This window comes from Sinohyriopsis cumingii, chromosome 8 (genome assembly GCF_028554795.1).
Source record: "Sinohyriopsis cumingii isolate HCF-2022 chromosome 8, ASM2855479v2, whole genome shotgun sequence".
Classification (NCBI taxonomy): Eukaryota; Metazoa; Mollusca; class Bivalvia; order Unionida; family Unionidae; genus Sinohyriopsis; species Sinohyriopsis cumingii.
In genome coordinates this window covers 7,547,616-7,567,380 of record NC_142968.1, presented here as the reverse complement: position 1 = coordinate 7,567,380, position 19,765 = coordinate 7,547,616, and the positions used below count along the sequence as shown (strand labels likewise).

The 19,765-nt window shown below is 35.2% G+C and overlaps 1 protein-coding gene and 1 long non-coding RNA gene across 2 annotated transcripts in view; both read left to right on the top strand.

Moving 5' to 3' along the window:
• LOC149792925 (beta-1,4-galactosyltransferase 2-like) overlaps positions 1-19,765 on the top strand; it is a 51,722-nt gene that overhangs the window by 4,492 nt on the left and 27,465 nt on the right. Inside the window, exons 3-4 of the mRNA XM_089966775.1 lie at positions 906-1,028; positions 3,004-3,108. Coding sequence (XP_089822901.1) covers positions 906-1,028; positions 3,004-3,108 — 228 coding nt within the window. The remainder of the gene's footprint in view (positions 1-905; positions 1,029-3,003; positions 3,109-19,765) is intronic.
• Positions 3,556-5,231, top strand: LOC149792927 (uncharacterized). The gene is made up of 3 exons (XR_016422531.1): positions 3,556-4,410; positions 4,605-4,743; positions 5,105-5,231. It is a non-coding gene; the product is annotated as an uncharacterized LOC149792927 (long non-coding RNA).

The following is a 19,765-nucleotide window of genomic DNA, read 5'->3' as shown; positions in this document are numbered from 1 at the left end:
CACCATTTGCTATTAATTTACTGCCTCAAACAGTATTTCTTTTCGCTCTAACATCGCCAGAACAAATGTCCTCAGTACTCAGTTCCATATGCAAGTCCTCGATATCCACCAAAAGTAAGTGTGTGTGTGTGCGTGCGTTTGTTTGTGTGTGTGTGCGTGCGAGAGAGGGAACGCGCATGTTGGTGTAATTAGTGACTATTTCTCAGATGCCAGTGCGCAGGTGCGGTGGCTGAGTGGTTAGCATGGTGCGAATAAGAATACTAGGATCGAATCAGACTGCGTCACCTAGCATAAAGTCTTTTTTTACGAGGCACTTTAATAGAATGCCCTGGCACTAAATAGCCTGCTTTTGTTGATGTGCTGTTAAACAAAATCAACATCAGATGTAGCTTGGATAAATCCGTGTGTGTTTTGACTTCTATTCCATGTATTTGCCTACAAATATTAAGAAAGCGTGAAAAGCGTTATAGCATTAATACCAAACCTACATTTCCATTTTATTCCGAGTCGAGGTCAAGAAAATGGTTTTCTTTCTGTATCTGTCTTTTAATTGAATAGTAACAAATCAGGCATTTGGTCTTGTGTACAGACAGTGTCTATAGAATGTGCATCTAAAAGACATGAAAATGAAATGTATGGGTGACGGATGCTAATTACTGAGACAGGTAATTATACACGAACATATTAAGACAATATTGATACACGTTACTCACTCAAGTATCGGCAGACAGCATTAGTGTGCTTAGATTTTCAAATTTGTTCTCTGCACAGAACCAGAATTTCGAAAACATAACCACCCATGATAAAGTGTACATGTCGTCTGCAAAATATTGAATAGATAAGTAATATTTTATAAATAAATTCCATTTCCACTCACCATTGTATTTAATTCCTTTTATCTTCAGAATTCCATATTATAGATTCTACGGAGGCGTTGTTGGTTTCACGCCGGAACAATACCTCAAGGTCAATGGATTCTCAAACCTCTATTTTGGATGGGGCAGTGAAGACGATGATTTAGGATTAAGGTTTGCTCCCCTTATATCTCATTCAAGCCTTTGACAAATCTACGTTATCTGTTCTTTTATATTTCGTTTCTTTTTCATTCGTTCTTTTTTTCTTCCCCTCCAGTGAAGTATTTATGACTTGACGTAATTGTTGTTGTGGCTGTTCAAGTATTCAGGCTTTTTGTTGCTGTACTGTTTGTAGTCTTTTTCTTCTTTCATCGTTTATGTGCTTTCATTACATTGTAATTGTTGTATTTTTGCAAATTCGTTGTTGCTATAATTGTTGGTGTAATTGTTGCCGATATCTTCCCTATCCACAAATATGGCGAAAGCTGTGAACATTGTTAATTACTCAGAGAGTGGAATCTTCTATTTCAAATCATTTTGATTTTGCAGAGGAGCAATTCGGTCGCTGGAAAATTAAAAGGAATGAACATTAGTATGACCCAAATGTATATACTCTTGTATTAATTGCTTTGACATAGTCCAGTTACGGAACAACATCACACATTCACTTTATGCATTCCAACTGGCTTGAAGCATAGTCATTATAATGCAAGATGTGTAGGTTTACTTTAGACTACGGTACGATAATTGCCTACATGACTTGCTTGAAGCATAGTCATTATAATGCAAGATGTCATGGTGTACTTTAGACTACGGTACGATAATTGCCTACATGACTGGCTTGAAGCATAATCATTACAATGCAAGATGTGTAGGTTTACTTTAGACTACGGTACGATAATTGCCTACATGACTGGCTTGAAGCATAGTCATTATAATACAAGATGTTTAGTTGTACTTTAGACTACGGTACGATGATTGCCTACATGACTGGCTTGAAGCATAATCATTACAATGCAAGATGTGTAGTTGTACTTTAGACTACGGTACGATAATTGGCAACATGACTGGCTTGAAGCATAATCATTACAATGCAAGATGTGTAGTTGTACTTTAGACTACGGTACGATAATTGGCAACATGACTGGCTTGAAGCATAGTCATTACAATGCAAGATGTGTAGTTGTACTTTAGACTACGGTACGATGATTGCCTACATGACTGTCTTGAAGCATAATAATTACAATGCAAGATGTGCAGTTGTACTTTAGACGACGGTACGATAATTGGCAACATGACTGGCTTGAAGCATAGTCATTACAATGCAAGATGTGTAGGTTTACTTTAGACTACGGTACAATAATTGCCTACATGACTGGCTTGAAGCATAATCATTATAATGCAAGATGTGTAGGTTTACTTTAGACTACGGTACGATAATTGCCTACATGACTGGCTTGAAGCATAGTCATTATAATGCAAGATGTGTAGGTTTACTTTAGACTACGGTACGATGATTGCCTACATGACTGGCTTGAAGCATAGTCATTATAATGCAAGATGTGTAGGTTTACTTTAGACTACGGTACAATAATTGCCTACATGACTGGCTTGAATCATAGTCATTATAATACAAGATGTTTAGTTGTACTTTAGACTACGGTACGATGATTGCCTACATGACTGGCTTGAAGCATAATCATTACAATGCAAGATGTGTAGTTGTACTTTAGACTACGGTACGATAATTGGCAACGTGACTGGCTTGAAGCATAGTCATTACAATGCAAGATGTGTAGGTTTACTTTAGACTACGGTACGATAATTGCCTACATGACTGGCTTGAAGCATAATCATTATAATGCAAGATGTGTAGGTTTACTTTAGACTACGGTACGATGATTGCCTACATGACTGGCTTGAAGCATAGTCATTATAATGCAAGATGTGTAGGTTTACTTTAGACTACGGTACGATAATTGCCTACATGTATATTTAGGATACAAGTACAAGCTAAGTAAGCGTATATGGTACCTGTGTTCCTAAACATTCCAAAACTAAGTGTCAACATTGACATAATCCAATAATATTTAATCCCATTACTTTGCACAAATACGTTCTTATCTCATTGAACCTTTTTATTAATTAGACTTATGTTATCTGGAATGAAATACGTGAGACCTAACGATGAATTTGGAAAGTATGTGGCCCTTCCTCATGTGAGAGATGTCAGTAATCAAGACAGCCCCAACAGGTTGTACTCTCTCTCTCTCTCTCTCTCTCACACACACACACACACACACACACACACACACACAGAGAGACAGATACATACATTCATAATGCATACATTAAGGTCCTACACCAAAACATGTAAACACGCATATATAAACGTTTTTATTAGATACATTTTAAAAAGATAAGATAAACAGTTAAGAAGTGATGTGGTTTTAATAGTCCTACAAGATATGATAAGCTGGAGTTTCATTATGGTTTTTAAAAAATGTATTTAATGTATTTTACCTTTTTATGTCTGTATATTCTTATCGGAACACACACACACACACACACACACACACATCTCTCTTTCTTTTAAAGTTACTAGTATACACAAATGGGCTTGCACATATTCACTACGTTTGCCCTGGTCAAAACAAAAATGGCGTCAACATCTGCAAAGGTGTCTCGTTTCTGCAATAAACGACAACGTACCGCTAGTTTGGACCCATGAATAGTGTTAAGTCTGTTTGTGTTTCATGGATACAGTGGGTCTGAACGTAGGATGTATGTGTATCATTGACAGAGCAGCTCTATGCTATTAGCTGCGCATTAGAAACGGATAAATGCAGCCCATTAGAAACTGATAAATACAACGCATTAGAAAAGGATAAATGCTGCTGTCATTGAAAAACATGCTTCAGGCATTCGGCGTGGGCGATTAAGGTTTCCAACCGACTGAAGGCTAGTCCTAATAACAACACCAGGAAGAGTAGACCAACTGAACGAATAGATTGGGAAAGTAGTATTATGCCAGCATATGTAAAAGATACTTCTGAATGCCTGCAGCGCGTTTTTAAACGACACAAAATTAGTGTGTTTTAAACCGTACTGGACCCTAAGATAAATGCTAGTTCACCGAAAGGATAGGTCTGATAAGAAAGATATTTGTGGATCCATCTATCACATTAAGTGTGAAGGACAGGGTGAAAATTAATGTTATCACGACTTTGTTGGGGGTAACAGAAATGCCACTGAAAGCGAGATTTAATCAACACAGAAGACCAAATTCGAGTTCGTCTGAATTACCACGGCATATTCACAACGTTTGCCCTGGTCATAATGTAACTTGAGACTCAGTAAAACTCTTACATCGAGAAAAAGCCTGGGGTGAGCGTGGGGTGAAAGAATCGATCTACATCCATACGCACAAACCGACGCCGTTACAACCTGCCGCAGATCTGGGACAATCTCACCATTCCATCGAGCGATGTTAACAGTCAGTAGAGATTAAATAAGTCTGCTGATGAAGACCTTAGCGAGAGGACGAAAGCTTCAGGTTAGCTTTCTCTATATTGTTTGTGTATGTGATTGAACAGTTAAAACATTGTCAGGTATGAATAATAAAGTTACACGGTGAAGTTTTCACCAAAATAATAAACTCTGTGTGAGGCTAGTGTACCACATCCTCTAATACAAAATCATTATCTGTTACATTGTTATTTCTGAATTCTACGCTTCGTCTCTTTAAAGCTATGGACTAGTAAGAAACGTTCCAGCAAGAAGGATGTTAGACGGAGTGGAGACCATACGTTTCAAGAGGTTTGCCCTCGAATACCACCAGCTGTACACCTGGCTTCTTATAGGAGTTAAAGAAGATGAAATTTTAAAGGTATGTTCAATTTTTATTTAATCACATTTTAACTGTTCATATGAGTTTCACACAGATGGAAAACGTTTGCTATAGTCATTTCAAAATTTTTCACTTCATATATTTTACAGTATGTATTTTACAACCACTGTAACCCTATTTTCATAGAGTGTAACTCCCCACCCCAAGGAGTATTGGGGTGTTAACTAACCACTAAACACATTTTTATTTTTGTGATTCTTTTATACTTCATCATGCTCTGTCTAATACAAACAGGATTGTTATTCTCGTATGCAAATTATCGCTTCTGGCTTTGATTAATTGATCTATAAGAAAAAATGCTTTACTGAAATGAAACAAATTTTTTATTCTGTCTTTTCAGAAATTTGAAAAATACCTTTGATATCCGATGGGGGATGACATATATTTGTCCATTTCTGCCATGCCATTGCAAGTGTTCTATATATATACTTTGACGGAGAGAGAGAGAGTGTGTGTGTGTGTGTGGTTATTTGGTTAATTAATTAGTCAATTAGCTAACTTGTTAGTACATCACATGATAAATTATATCGCTTTGATTTACATGGGTTAGTGTATGCTCAATACACGTTACCTTGAAAAAAAAATATATATATATATATATATATATATATATATATATATATATATATATATATATATATATATATATATATATGAACATACAAAAGCAACTGACTTTGAAGTTTAGAGTTAGAGTGTAGCATCTGATACTATGTTAATGTCTAATACCATGTTACTTGCGCAATGTTGCGTATGTACACCATGTAGCATCTGATACCAAGTTACTTACACATTACTATATTTGCTTTATCTATATCATGAATATTTATATTTTCATTTATCCAATGACGTCTTGATTTTCCTATCCCGAACATTTATATTTTCATTTATCCAATGACGTCTTAATTTTCCTATCCCCTTCTTACACGTGGTATGTTCACTATACTGGCTTAGTTTCGATGTAATTTATTTCAAACATACGAAGAGATCAGATGTTAACTATTCTATATTTACGTACTCTAATGAGTTCCGCCCATTCCTGTGATTGGCTGACTGAAAGCTCCTCCCATTCCTGTCATTGGATGATTGGAATGGATTGGTTGATTCCACAGCACGAGCAAATAATGATTCATACGACGATAAAGGGACATACATGTCTAAATTTATTATAAAATAAATACAACTAAATCTAATCAAGAAATATGCAAACAAAAATACACATACATTATCACACCAAGCCTGGAAGTACATTTCAATTTGATAACATTATGATTTATATTCAGGGCAGCCATCCACTGTCCCACATTTGAGATTTTCCATTTGCACCTTAGAATGCAAAAATTAATTTCTTTTCTGTTTTCATACAAACCTACCATCTTCACACACACACACACACACACACACACACACACACACACACACATATGTATCAAAATCCATTCATTCATCATTTATTTATCTCCATCATACACATGGGTTACTTACGACTGGAGTACTACAGTTCCTTTCGATGAACATTGTGCCGAGTTAATAGCGCAACAGTACGAGCATATTTTAAAACGGTTCGTTTTTTCCATGACATCTTCTATAAATAAATAACTAAATAAATTATTTATATTGACATACCTACATAGATCCAAACAAAATTATAACCAATTTGCCACGGAAGTGCATCCCAAATAATGAAGATCACATTGTTAAAGGAGGTAATTAGGTAATCGAAAAGGACTTGTGATATCCATCGATCTAGCCATCCATATATATTTTTGTATGTTTGCCTTTTCCAATCAAACTTAACCAACGTATGTATTTATGTATCTATTCAACTGTCTAATTTTGTCCAATTCATAGAAAACCACGTGTTTCCGTTTATATTTATGGGGACAAAATCAATACATCAATTGATGAATAGCCTATCAGTGTAAGTAATGGTGACAAAATGACAAGAGACAATGTAGCAGAAATATCAGCGATATACTCCATACGATAGGGGCAGAGTATGGAACGCCAGATCTGTCTTAAGTGGTCTGTTTTGCATATATTATATACAATCCTTATCATATGATTTGTATGTTTTATGGTATGATGTGCGTTTGATGTGTTTATTTGTTTGATGATATGTGCATTTAAACACATGATATGCATGTTGTACGCTTTGCATTTGTTATTTACTTTGCATGCTGTTATTATGTGATGTTTATTGCGAATTACATGCTGTACATTGTGAGTTATATGATGTGCATGCTGAGTTAAATGGTGTGCATTGTGAGCTATATGATGTGCATTGTGAGTTATACGATGTACGTTGTGAGTTATTTGATATGCGTTATGAGTTATATGATGTGCGTTGTGAGTTATATGATGTGCATTGTGAATTATTTGATATGCGTTGTGAGTTATATGATATGCGTTGTGAGTTATATGATGTGCATTGTGTGTTATATGACTGCGGTTATCAAAGCACCACCAATCAGTCGATATTTGTCTTTTTAGCATTTTAGATGATGTCATCAAAAGTAATACTGGAAGACAATTCATAGTGTTTACTAAGAATTTTTTAAGGATCACGAGAATTCAAAACAATTGTTTTCCATATCAATTGCAGTTTTGTTGTTGTTTTGGGTTTCTTTTTCTGCCATTTCTTAGTGATATATATATATATATATATATATATATATATATATATATATATATATATATATATATATATATATATGGTGGCCAGTATGCCTGGTGGAGGAGAAAAGCCTACAAGAACTACCAACCCTCAGGAAGCTGCTGCCAGCTTTCTCACATACCCGAGCCCGAGATTCGAACCCATGTAAACAGTGTCGAGATGGCAGTGTTCGGTGAAGGCGAGCGCTTGAGACTACTCGGCCACCCAGGGCCCTTTTCATGTCAATAAAAATATTTAAATAAAATATTCTTTAATAGATCAGGCAGAAAATGGGACCTTCTTACCATGCCATCGTAACCCGTGCACTGATTTGGTCTCGTTTTCATGCGTCAGAAAAGATCGAAAATCTTGGTTGACTTAAATAGGACCCGTGGCCACTTGGTTTTCGTTATAGATCAGTTTTGACCACTGGGTCTTTTACTGTCTTCGGTATTGATCAGTTATGTCTCAGGGGGCTTAAAATTCTTTCCAAATAGGTCATTTCTGACCAGTTGGGCTTAAAGTCGTCTGTTAGTGACTTAATTGAAGATGATCTATATTTGGAAACTTACAGCTAAAGTAGCATTATTGAGAATTATGTATATGGGGATCTTAAAGCTAAAGTAACATTATTGAAAATTATGTATATGGGGACCTTAGAGCTAGAATAACATTGAAAATTAAGTATATGGGGACCTTACAACTAAAGCAATATTATTGAAAATTAGGTATATGGGGACCTTACAGCTAAAGTAACATTATTGAAAATTATGTATATGGGGACCTTAGAGCTAGAATAACATTGAAAAGTATGTATATGGGGACCTTAGAGCTAGAGTAACATTATTGAAAATTATGTATATGGGGACCTTTGAGCTAAAGTAACATTATTGAAAATTATGTATATGGGGACCTTACAGCTAAAATAACATTATTGAAAATTATGTATATGGGGACCTTAGAGTTGGAGTCAAGAGCATTAACATTTTCAGAAAGGTTGCCACATCTGGGGAATCTGGCACTTTTACATCGGACAACAATTTTCCTGTTAATTCTTTACGTCAGACAACAATTTTCCTGCTAATTCCTTACGTCAGACACCAATCTTCCTGCTACTTCCATGCGCTTTACAGGGCCGGATCAGATTAAGTGTGGGGGAGGTTCCAAAGTTTCGAAAGGGTCCTGACTTTCCCTTTCCTCGAAAAGGCACCAAAGCAAAAGTATGTGTCTATGCACTCAAGTGTGCATAATTCTCTAAAATTGTGTGCATGAATAATGCGAATTAATTTCAAGTGACAAGTGACTACGTGTTTGTGAACTTTTTTTCTAACCCTGGGGTTTTCGGACCACCCCCACGATCCGGCCCTGCTTTAAATGAAAAATAGTAGGCTTCCTGGTGATTGCAACCATTTATTTTCAATTACCATCTATTCGTGTCTCTATCACTGACATTTATGATCAATTGCCATCTATCTGTCCCGATCACTGCAATTTATTTTCAATTAATATCGATCTGTTTTCCGAGCACTGCCATTTTTTTCAATTATCATTGATCCGTTTCGCAATCACGGACATTTATTTTCAATTGTCATCGATCTCTTTCCCGACCACTGACATTTTTTCAATTACCATTGATCCGTTTCATGATCGCGGGCATATATTTTCTATTACCTTTGATTTGTTAACACCCCGATGACAGGCATTTTTTTCCCTCAATTTTCATCGATCTGTGTCCCGATCACTGGCGTTTATTTTCAATTACTTTTGATCTGTTAACATCCCGATTACTGACATTTTTTTTCAATTACCATCGATCTGTTTGCCGATCGCAGACATTTATTTTCAATTACCATCGATCTGTTTGCCGATCGCAGACATTTATTTTCAATTACCATCGATCTGTTTGCCGATCGCAGACATTTATTTTCAATGATCATCGATCTGTTTCCTGATCATGGCTATATCACCTTTCGAAGATATGTATATATTAACATGCACCATCACTTCATCGCATTAATGGCCATATGGTGCACTTATAAAACAATGTTCTAAAAATATAAAAATGAAGAATTGCTGAAGAAAGAAAATAAAATACACTGAGTTGAGATAATGGCTGACGAAGAATTTGATTACCTATTAGGCATGCAAAGGAAAAAAATTCTTTACAAAAGAGTTTAAATGGTTCTTACGGATGACCTGGTATTGATTACATGTACAGTATGGAAAATCAATACGAGTACATTTTTTAGTGTTAAACATCTTTGCAACATACGCTTAGGCTGAAAAAGTAAAAGAACAATGAGAGATGATATACACAATACTTTGAGAGAAATCTTTACAGAGTAATCCTAGACAATGCTTTGAGAGAAATATGTACGGAGATAAGCCTACAAATACACAATGCTATGAGATAAATCTTTGTTGAGATCATTCTACAAATACACAGTGCTTTGAGAGAACTCTTTAGAGATAATCCTACAACTACACAATGCTTTCAGAGAAATCTTTACAGAGATAAGCCTACAACACACAATGCGTTGAGAGAAACCTTTATTGAGATAAGCCTACAAATATACAATGCTTTGAGAGAAATCTTCACAGAGATAAGCCAATAAATACACATTTTCATAAATGAAGATAGTATTATAGCAAAATCGTTAATTATTTGTTGAAAATAGAAACGATGAATACATTTCAACTTCTTAAGACAAAAGGTATACGCTCCAGAATAAGAAAATTAAGGACTAGAATGTCGACTTATTTCACTGAAAATAAACCAGAAAATGTTTTATCATTTTACCAAAGTTAGATGAAGGATTCTAAACACTCTTCACAGATTAGCAGACGGATGAAACAGAAGCAAGTGAGGAAGAGAACAGTTGAAAAATATGGACCAATTTATTAAGTTTTTATCAACTGAAACATTTAGAACTTTTACATTTAGATTATGTGAAACAAAATTTTAAAATACAAAACAATTCCTACAAATGGCTACCTTCTTAACTTACTGTGCAAATATTTAAAATTAGACAAGTAATTTGATGTTTTTCGGTTGTTTAAAATTAGACAAGTAATGTGGTGATTTTCGGTTGTTTTCGGTTGTTTTCGGTTGTTTAACATTGAAGGATGATGATACAGATGACATATTTATAAACAATAATTCTTCTCATACGACAAAGAAGATGAATTAGACAATACCTTTACTGCAATATTAACTGCATTACTAGGGAGCAGACTGGTCCATGTCACGTGACAATTCTTTTTGGTAGGTGTGTTAGGTTTGAAAGTTATTTCCGGTTTGAAAGTTATTTCCGGTTTGAAAGTTATTTCGAATCCAATTTATGATAACATTTTTAATGTTGTGTGAGTGGTAAATCATTATGAGTAAGTTTTCCTGATTTGTTTGTCGGTACGTTCTCTGTTTTGTACGTCTGAGTGGATTATTAAAGAGTGACTAACAGTGCGATTATACATGAGCCGTGATGAACCAAAACTAAACATGATTTGGTTTAATAAATGGGTACTGCAGAAAATTGTCGAATTCCATCACTTGTTACAAACTGGAAACCACCATTTAATCACAGAAATAAAGCAAACGAAACTTGAAGATTTTGATGATTTTTCTTTTCAAACCGTAAGGTTTTAGTTCAGTTAATAGCACTAAGGATTTCTGATTCTCGTTTAAATGGCGGTGAAAGCGAATTCCGCCCCCCCACCCACCCCCACCCCCAAGCAAATTGTATAAAAGAGTAACTTCAAATATAGCTTTTATTCATGATTTGTCAGACGGGATGTGAATTACATAATGGGGAAAAAGCTTTTTATCTCCCCACCCCTACCCCTTTTCTGCCCATTCAGTCCGTTAATCATGCTGCTTGTTAAGATACTACGGGTGGATTAAAACATGTTACTATGAACACATTAGAATTTACGGAAGTAAAAATAACCCCGCAACTATTTACTGTAAGTGATCAGTTATTTTTTAATATAGAATTATGATTCATTCACAGATTCTAATTTATCAAGATGAAAGTCATTTGCCAAAACAAGTATGTGGAAATAATAAATTCAAATTTGCAAGTTGAATTGTTTTAAAATTTGTGAGAATATCACGTATACCTTACCGATTCAAAAGTGATTTTTATTTTCACGCTTTGATGAACGAGTCTGGATTCGAACACCATATGCTGGATATAGTTCTGTGCGCATCCTTACTAATTATTGGGTAAATGAATAGTATAGACCATGATTAGCTGCTGCAAAATGGAACAGAAAATCTGGGTGTTTGTCATTTGCATTTTGGTTTTGTTTCATAAAAGCAGAAACTAGGATACGATAAATATAATTTTTGTACTCGGTAGACGCCATCATTGTTAGAAGGTTTTCCAGAATAATAATATAATGTTTTACTGCAGCCTTATAATGATTCGATTTTCAAAAGCATGTTGAAAATGAATAGTTTCTTAAACATATATTGTTGTTTCGTGTACACACATGATTGGAAAGCAACGTTTTTAATTGAAAATAATCATTTAATCTGGTAATTTCCTTTACTCCTACATTTAAGGAAAGGTGACCTTATATTGAATAGTGAAGAGAAATTAAAGGTAAATGAAAGTGAGATGTTTTGTTTTATTTATTCAGATTAAAAATTATTAATCGGAATGCAATGCTATCATTTTTTATATGTTACTGGACATACGTATTTTAGTGGTGAAGGTTGTTTATTTATAGCGTCAAAAACAATCAAGAAGGATCCCAAGACTAAAATGGCCGCTAGATCAGTTCCACTGAAGCAAAAAATGGATATTGTTTGGATTGCATTTTATTTGTGGAACAAAGTGAAACATGGCAAATAATTTGCCGAAGTCAACAAAATTTTCACAACTCACAGTCCTAACAACAATACAGTGGTCATTTTGGATTTTATGAAGTCGAAAACCATATAAATTAAATGTAAAGTTTGTAAATTGGTGATCATGAGTGTGAAAACGGAATACAGACCTACTTTGGCAAAGTTAAGTTACGTGTAATTCAATGAAAGTAAAAGTTCATAACTTGGAAATGCATTTAAACTGTGCCATAAATTCATGAGGGTTAGCATTACATAAATGTACAATACATGTTTATCTGTGACTTCATTCACGCTTAAAGTTAAGAAATATAGTCCAGCTTTCAAACTTTCTTCACTGTTTTATTCAGGGCTGAAAGTTCTGGCGATACAACAAATGCAACGTAAAACATAATTCCATTTGAACACTACTTTGAATATTTGAAAGATAGCGAGTTTCTAGCATGTGGCAGATGTGGACAAATAAGTGTAATAGAAAATGAAGGAATAAAAATATGTTTGACATGTGATATACCAGAGGGAAAAAAGTAACGCTATTCCCAAAACGCTACCAGTAATAAACAAAATGGTTCACATGAAAAATGTGAAAAGGCGACTACAAAGTGTACCCTGTTCATGAAGGTTAATAAAAGGCATCACAAAGTAATTGCAACACATATTCAAATACATATTCTTTATTCCAAACATATTTTAAAAAAGTTGAAAATAAACACAATGTAAGAAGATAAACTATAAGTTTGTCTTTGAGATTTGAACAAAACACAGGTGGTTTTAAAAATCACATAGATGGTAACATAATGTTGGGGACATTAAGACTTCGTTTACATTTTATTTAAACAACAGTACAGCACTCGTACCAAGTACACGATCAATTGTACATTTTTCTTGGACAAAATATTTACTTTGCACACTATTAATACGTTTATGAAACCTCAGTCACCAAGAATCATTTTTAAAACACCGAAATCAACCTGCTTTACCATACAGCACTTTAATCTCCTCCTAATTTCTTATGCTTTTAAATGAACTGTTTATAGTGTCCACTATCAAACGTATATTCTGAAGATATTGCAAACCTAATTATTCCCTGTTCAGTTTGTTAACACTCGTGTTCCTAATAGCATACGGACTTTTACCAGACAAAATATTTAACACTGTAGAGGCAACAGCAAACTCATGCCAAAGTAATTTGTGCTGAAAGTTACATGGAATAAACACTGATGAATGTCTGAATTGTTCGGTCACTAAATATCACAAGTCTTACCGGCAGACAAATTTGACTATAATAAAAATCGTCAATAATACAATTTATCATGCAAAATTCAGTTCTGCGTTCACTGTTTCCTATTGCAAACGTTTCAAAGAAGCATCTAAGGTTTACGATTGATCCGTCATCAAAAATGGATACCGAAGAATTTGCAAAGAGACTGATTCCATTTTGTTTATACCAGTTCGCAACTGACTACAAAAAGCAAATCGACATTTAACTGACCAAATTGTTACTGAATGTATAAGAATAAAATCAAATTACTGAAGGAAAATGAAAACATTATGGACAATGTAAAATACATAACGATAAAACTAAAATTGCAGAGGAGATACAGGAGCGTAACGAAAATCTGCCTGTACGAAGCGTGCCTTCAGCATAGGGACAAAAGTTTTAAACTAAAACGAAATAGTAACATCTGTATGTAAATCCCAAATGATTTAATATTAAATTTATGAAACAAGTTAAATACTGTCCAGTTTTTACGAGCATTGAGATTTTTTTATCACATTGCTTTTGTTTCTATGTTTGTATTTTAGAGAGAAAGAAGAAATAATTTCATTCATAATGGCTCGGACGATGAACCACCATTCATTTGCTGATCGCAGATAAAATAGTCACAGACGCTAGCTGAATTAATAATGCGCAGTTATATAAGCAGAAACATTAAAAATGTGATTGCTTTACTAATTATAGACCAAAGAGCATCCAAATGAATAGAACATTTTTCTCAGCATCATTTTTCAACACTGGATGGAAATTCCTCAGTGTAATAGTATGTTGCCTCGGGTTAGCCAATCAAGCCATATACATCAATTTCCATGAGAATATTTACAATGTTTCCACCTAAAGTGTATCAGTTAGAAAATGGCAATTGCGACCTGGATCAAGTAGAGGGGGTTATAAACAGAACATTTACTTGAGAAATTACTCAGTCTTGCATTTAACATCTGAGGAAGGTCAATCGTATTTTTGTGCTCAGTATTTCATTTTAGTGGAATTATTTATTCAAATTTGTATTCACTGGAAATACAGAGTGATCATTTTTAATATTCTTGGACTGGCACATTAATTTGGAATTATAGTGATTTCAGACAAGAACATTTTTGGATTATATTATTGTGATACATCGAACGATTCAATCAAATTCCATCTTGATTAAGGCTTGTTGCAGATGTAATATTGTTTCATACTAAATATAAGCAGCTATCTCCAGCCACACTAAGAATATGAAGCCAACTTACAAAATACTTACAATGTAGGCTATCCATTTCTTGCTCAATGATTGGAATGGGGTATGAAGACAAGCAAATCATACTCTCAGGGTAATTATATATGTAATTAAACGTAATTATATATGTAATTAAACGCAATTATACATGTCATTCAACGTAATTATACATGTAATTAAACGTAATTATATATGTAATTACACGTAATTATATATGTAATTATACATGTAATTAAACGTAATTATACATGTAATTAAACGTAATTATATATGTAATTAAACGTAATTATATATTTATGTTTTCCTCGTATTTTCCTTTTATTAAGCATGTAATTCCACACGGTTAAAAATAAGATGATCCGGAATTCAAGCATTTCTTTAAACTTATTATTGCATTTATACACTTCGGAACATACCCACCCGCCCGTCCTTTACAGTAACTCTAACATTTAAAAAAACTTCTTTTCATGTATTTTACTGTTGTCATTTTATCCGGTTTACTCAACACACTGTTAGTCATGACTCTGAGTAAGTCCTTTGTTGGATTTTCTCTAAAACACTTATTTAGTTGACACTTAGATTTAAGTCACGATTTTGTTCAAAAACAAGACAACGCTGTGAATAGTTTTCAATTTTTAACTCAATTGCCTACCCATTTTAGTATTCCTTAGTGAATGTCGTATTTCTCTTTGATTTCTCAAAGAATATTGGAACTGTTGGTTTTGAATATTAATGATATTCAAGGAAGATCGACTATTGTCTTCTGGAATGCGATTCGATGCAGTTAACGAGCAGTCCTAAAAATAGTCATGCAAGAATAATGGAATCTCCAAATCTAATTTTAAAATACAACCGGTATAATATCCAATCAGGCCAATTGAGTGAATACTTATAGATCACTCCTGAGCTGGTTTGCATTTCCCACTCGGCTTGCAGAAGCAAAAAATTCTCTCAGAGATCACCTTCCTGTCTAACAGCTACGTTTCGTGATACAAGGATGAAAAGCACAGGAAGTCCTATAAAACCTGCGATCATTGACAACACAACCAGGTGAGGCTACTGTCAGTGGCGTCAGTGATATTGAAAGCCGTGCGTTATATGTTTTTAATCTAGTGCCGCCTGAACGACTCGCTTCTTTATCAGCGTTATGCTGTACTTTAGTGATCCGCTGGAGACGAAACCTTCACGGGTTGTCAGGATTCAGCATTGATACGTTGGAATTAGCTCTGCACCGGGCATTGATAAACTTAATTTTTAATTACTGTATCCTGTAGCAACAAAGACCTTGACTGCAAGATGTCCTTTGGCTCCTCATGCTGACTTGTAAGGACGAAAGTAGTGTCCTTTTAATGAGTCAGCGATAACAACCATGTCAAACCTGACGTTATGGGTGTTGCCTATCTGAAACCAACGAAATTAAAACTTACAGAAAGATTTGCTGGCATCCTCGCTGAGGTGATATAATATATCAATACAGCTGTGCAGTCTTAAAAAACAGGTGACCTGGGAAGATCGTATTACCGTTTGACCATTCTAAAATGCACACATTTTTGTCGTTTCTGGATTCCCACATATTAACTTGCAAGATGTATGAGAGCTAGTTCAAAAGAAAACTTATCCACGTATAATGACACATAGATTACAAAAGACGACCATCAAGATATCGTGGGTTAGGTGAAAAGCTGCAATTTATTTTCGAGAAGCAAACCTTGTTGATTATCGTGCATTTAGCTATATCCGTGTGTGTATTAGAATGGCCATAAGCTCAATGTTTTCAACCATACCATAATATTTTCATGCTTTGGGGATATTATAGTGCCCAGCTTGCATCATGTGCCTGTCGTTTGTAATAATTAGTGTAGTGGACATGGGCGAGTATATGATACATCTCAAACGTCCAGGGGCAAGTGCTTTGAAAAATCGTTGCTAAGCCCTAAGCCCTAAGCTGTGCTAGAGAATGTACTTGTCTCCATCATATGTTGACCAGATTTTGACCTTTTTATCCCCACATTTTATGATTGGCGTTATATCTCAATATGATGTCTTTGAGGATTTTCCGCCCGCATGTTGTGTGTATTTAATTTGCATTACTTGTTAGTGGGTTTTTATATAAAAAAAATATTATTGCAATATATGCTTTGATAACGTATCTAAAGGCTGACCTTGCCCAAGATCAGTGACAGTTTTTGTAAACAACATAGGATTATTATTAAGATTATTATATTGAGGTGGGTCAAGGACATTTGTACTTCTCATATAGCTAGACCCAGGACTTTATGATGGAAGTCACATGTTTTATTGTAACAGACCTTCTAAGTCTTCTAGAACAATGAACTTTTGTCCCTCATTAGGGTTTTTCTTTTTACGTCTTAGTTTGCCATATAAATCTTGTTTACTGTAAAATTAGTTATTCGTGCTGTAAGAACTGAGCAGAATCAGTTGTATTATTTTGTGTCAAGTATTTCATTTGGGCTGGAATTTATTTATTAATATTATTTAAATCAAATTCAAATATTAGCAACATATGTGTTTGGCGTTTTTTAAACTGTGACAATAAGTATAATCAGATCGTTTTCTTAAAGGAGGAAAATAAGATGAAAATTATAAGATTCTAACCCGAAAATACAGCAACATTATGATGTCATTGCTTGCGTATGCACATCATTGAAGAGATTATGGAACGGCTTGTTTTACGTCGTCCTTCCGTTCTTCCACTTGTTATCGCTAGTATTCATGAACTACTTGGAGGAATACCATGAAACTTTAAACAAACATTCATCACAGCGTCTAGTCAGTTCTAAAGAAAATGGAGCAGCTGGGATATCCAGTTTCTCCATCGTTGAACTTTTATTACAGATATTCCTCATGAACGGATCGGTCATCAAACATAGGATTTTCACTTTAAGACTTTGTATGGTCTATGGTAAGTCCTAAATGAAAATGATGACGATATTAATCTGACAGGGACGCTACGGCAGCCATATTTAAAATTTTTATATCACTACTTCCCTGGATACCTGTTCATATCGATATGGATTTTTCACCACATGATTTCTTATGATATCTGGATCTGGTTGACTTTTTATCATGCCCAGTTGGACCCATATGAATACGATGCGGACATGACGTACAATATGGACGTTATCTTGAAAATTTGTTCAACGGAAAGTCATTTCGTCATGTTGTTTCCACAAGATCACCTCTTATGGCGTCTAGTTGGTCCTAAGTGAAAACAATGCCGATTTGACGGCAGAATGGCCATCTTGAAAATTTTTTATCGCTAGTCCCCCTGAATGGATAGTCATATCGACATGGGGTTTTACCATAAGATTTCTTTTGATGTCTACCTGGTCCCAAATGAAAATGGTGCCAATTTTACATCATATCCCGTCTGGTAGCTACGACTGCCAGTCTACCTGGTAGAGGAAGAACCCAGGAAAGCCGAAAAACCATCGACCCACGGGAATTTACTAGTAAGCTTTTTTACATACCCACAATGGCCAAGCCCGAGACTATACATAGGCAAGCCATAAGGAAATTGCGTAAATCAAAAGATAATGCGGCATCTTAGTGCTAATATTGGGTGACCACCATTTCTAAGGATGAAAGGTATTTCCGCTAAAGAGTAAATTATCGACATTGATTCTGTGCCGCATTTTAGTAGGCTGTTAAATGCGTTTCATCACGATAGTAAATATGCCGTGTTTCAGCACTATTGTAAAATTGATGTGTTTCATCACGATAGTAAAAATGCTACATTTAAAATAAAATCTGTATACATTCTGGTTGGTTACAGAATAACAAACCTAGACTGACTGAAAGTCCATGTCTTTGAATTTTAACTCACGGTGCTTTATGTTACAGAGCCCAGAAGATAGTAGAGAAATGTGGCAGTGCCATAATCTAGCATACTAAAACGGTGTCTCTCCTGTAACCTTGGATACTAAAATGATGGCAGTCCTGTAACCTTGCATACTAAACGGTAGCAGTCCATTAACCTAGCATACTAAATTGTGGCAGTCCCGTAACCTTGTATACTAATATAGTGACAGTCTTGTAACCTTGGATACTAAAATGGTGGCAGTCCAGTAACCTTGCATACTAAAAGTAATCAAAGGGCACTAGGAAGTATGTTGCGGGTATTTGACATGGTTCAGTTACAAACTGTCACTAGAATATAGTCAGGCAGGCACCAAGGTATACACTTACAACATGTACAGACTGACATATGAACATAGATTTTTTTATTCCAAACTGTTCATTTGGGATCATCATTGTGTCTGTCACTGACATTATTTTCATAACAATTATTACCAAAGACATATGACAGCTCCGGTGGCCTAGTGGTTAGAACATCTGCTTCGGCTTCGCTCAGCATTAAGAGGTTAGTGTTAGGACTGGTCGGCCTGGTTTCAGGATAATGTGACTGGGCGGGACATAATGCTACAATTCTGCGGCATGATGTCCCAGCGCTAGACATCACCATAAACTGTCACACTATAGACATCGTAGCGTTATGACTGAAAACTGGTAATGATACGTTAAAAACCCAAACAACAGACATACACACGTTAAAAAAAAACAAAACACACACACACACATTTAAAACCCAAATAACACACACACACACACGTTAAAAACCCAAAATAACACATACACAACACACAAACGTTAAAAACCCAAAATAACACACACATACACACACACGCACGCACGCACACACACACACACACTAACAGACATATGTAATTTGTCATCGCACTTCTGAGAAGGTGTTTATTATGGTCTGTACAGGCCTTCATACTTTTCATTATACTTCCCAGGTTTTCACGTCTGACATACCAACAGATTATGGAATTTTTATCATCGCGCTTCTCATAAAATGCTTACCGGGGCCCCGAGTGGCCGAGTGGTCTAAAGCGCTCACCGTTACGGATCACTGCCATCTCACCTGTCTGCGCGAGTTCGAGTCTCAGCCTCGGCTAACGTTGGTAC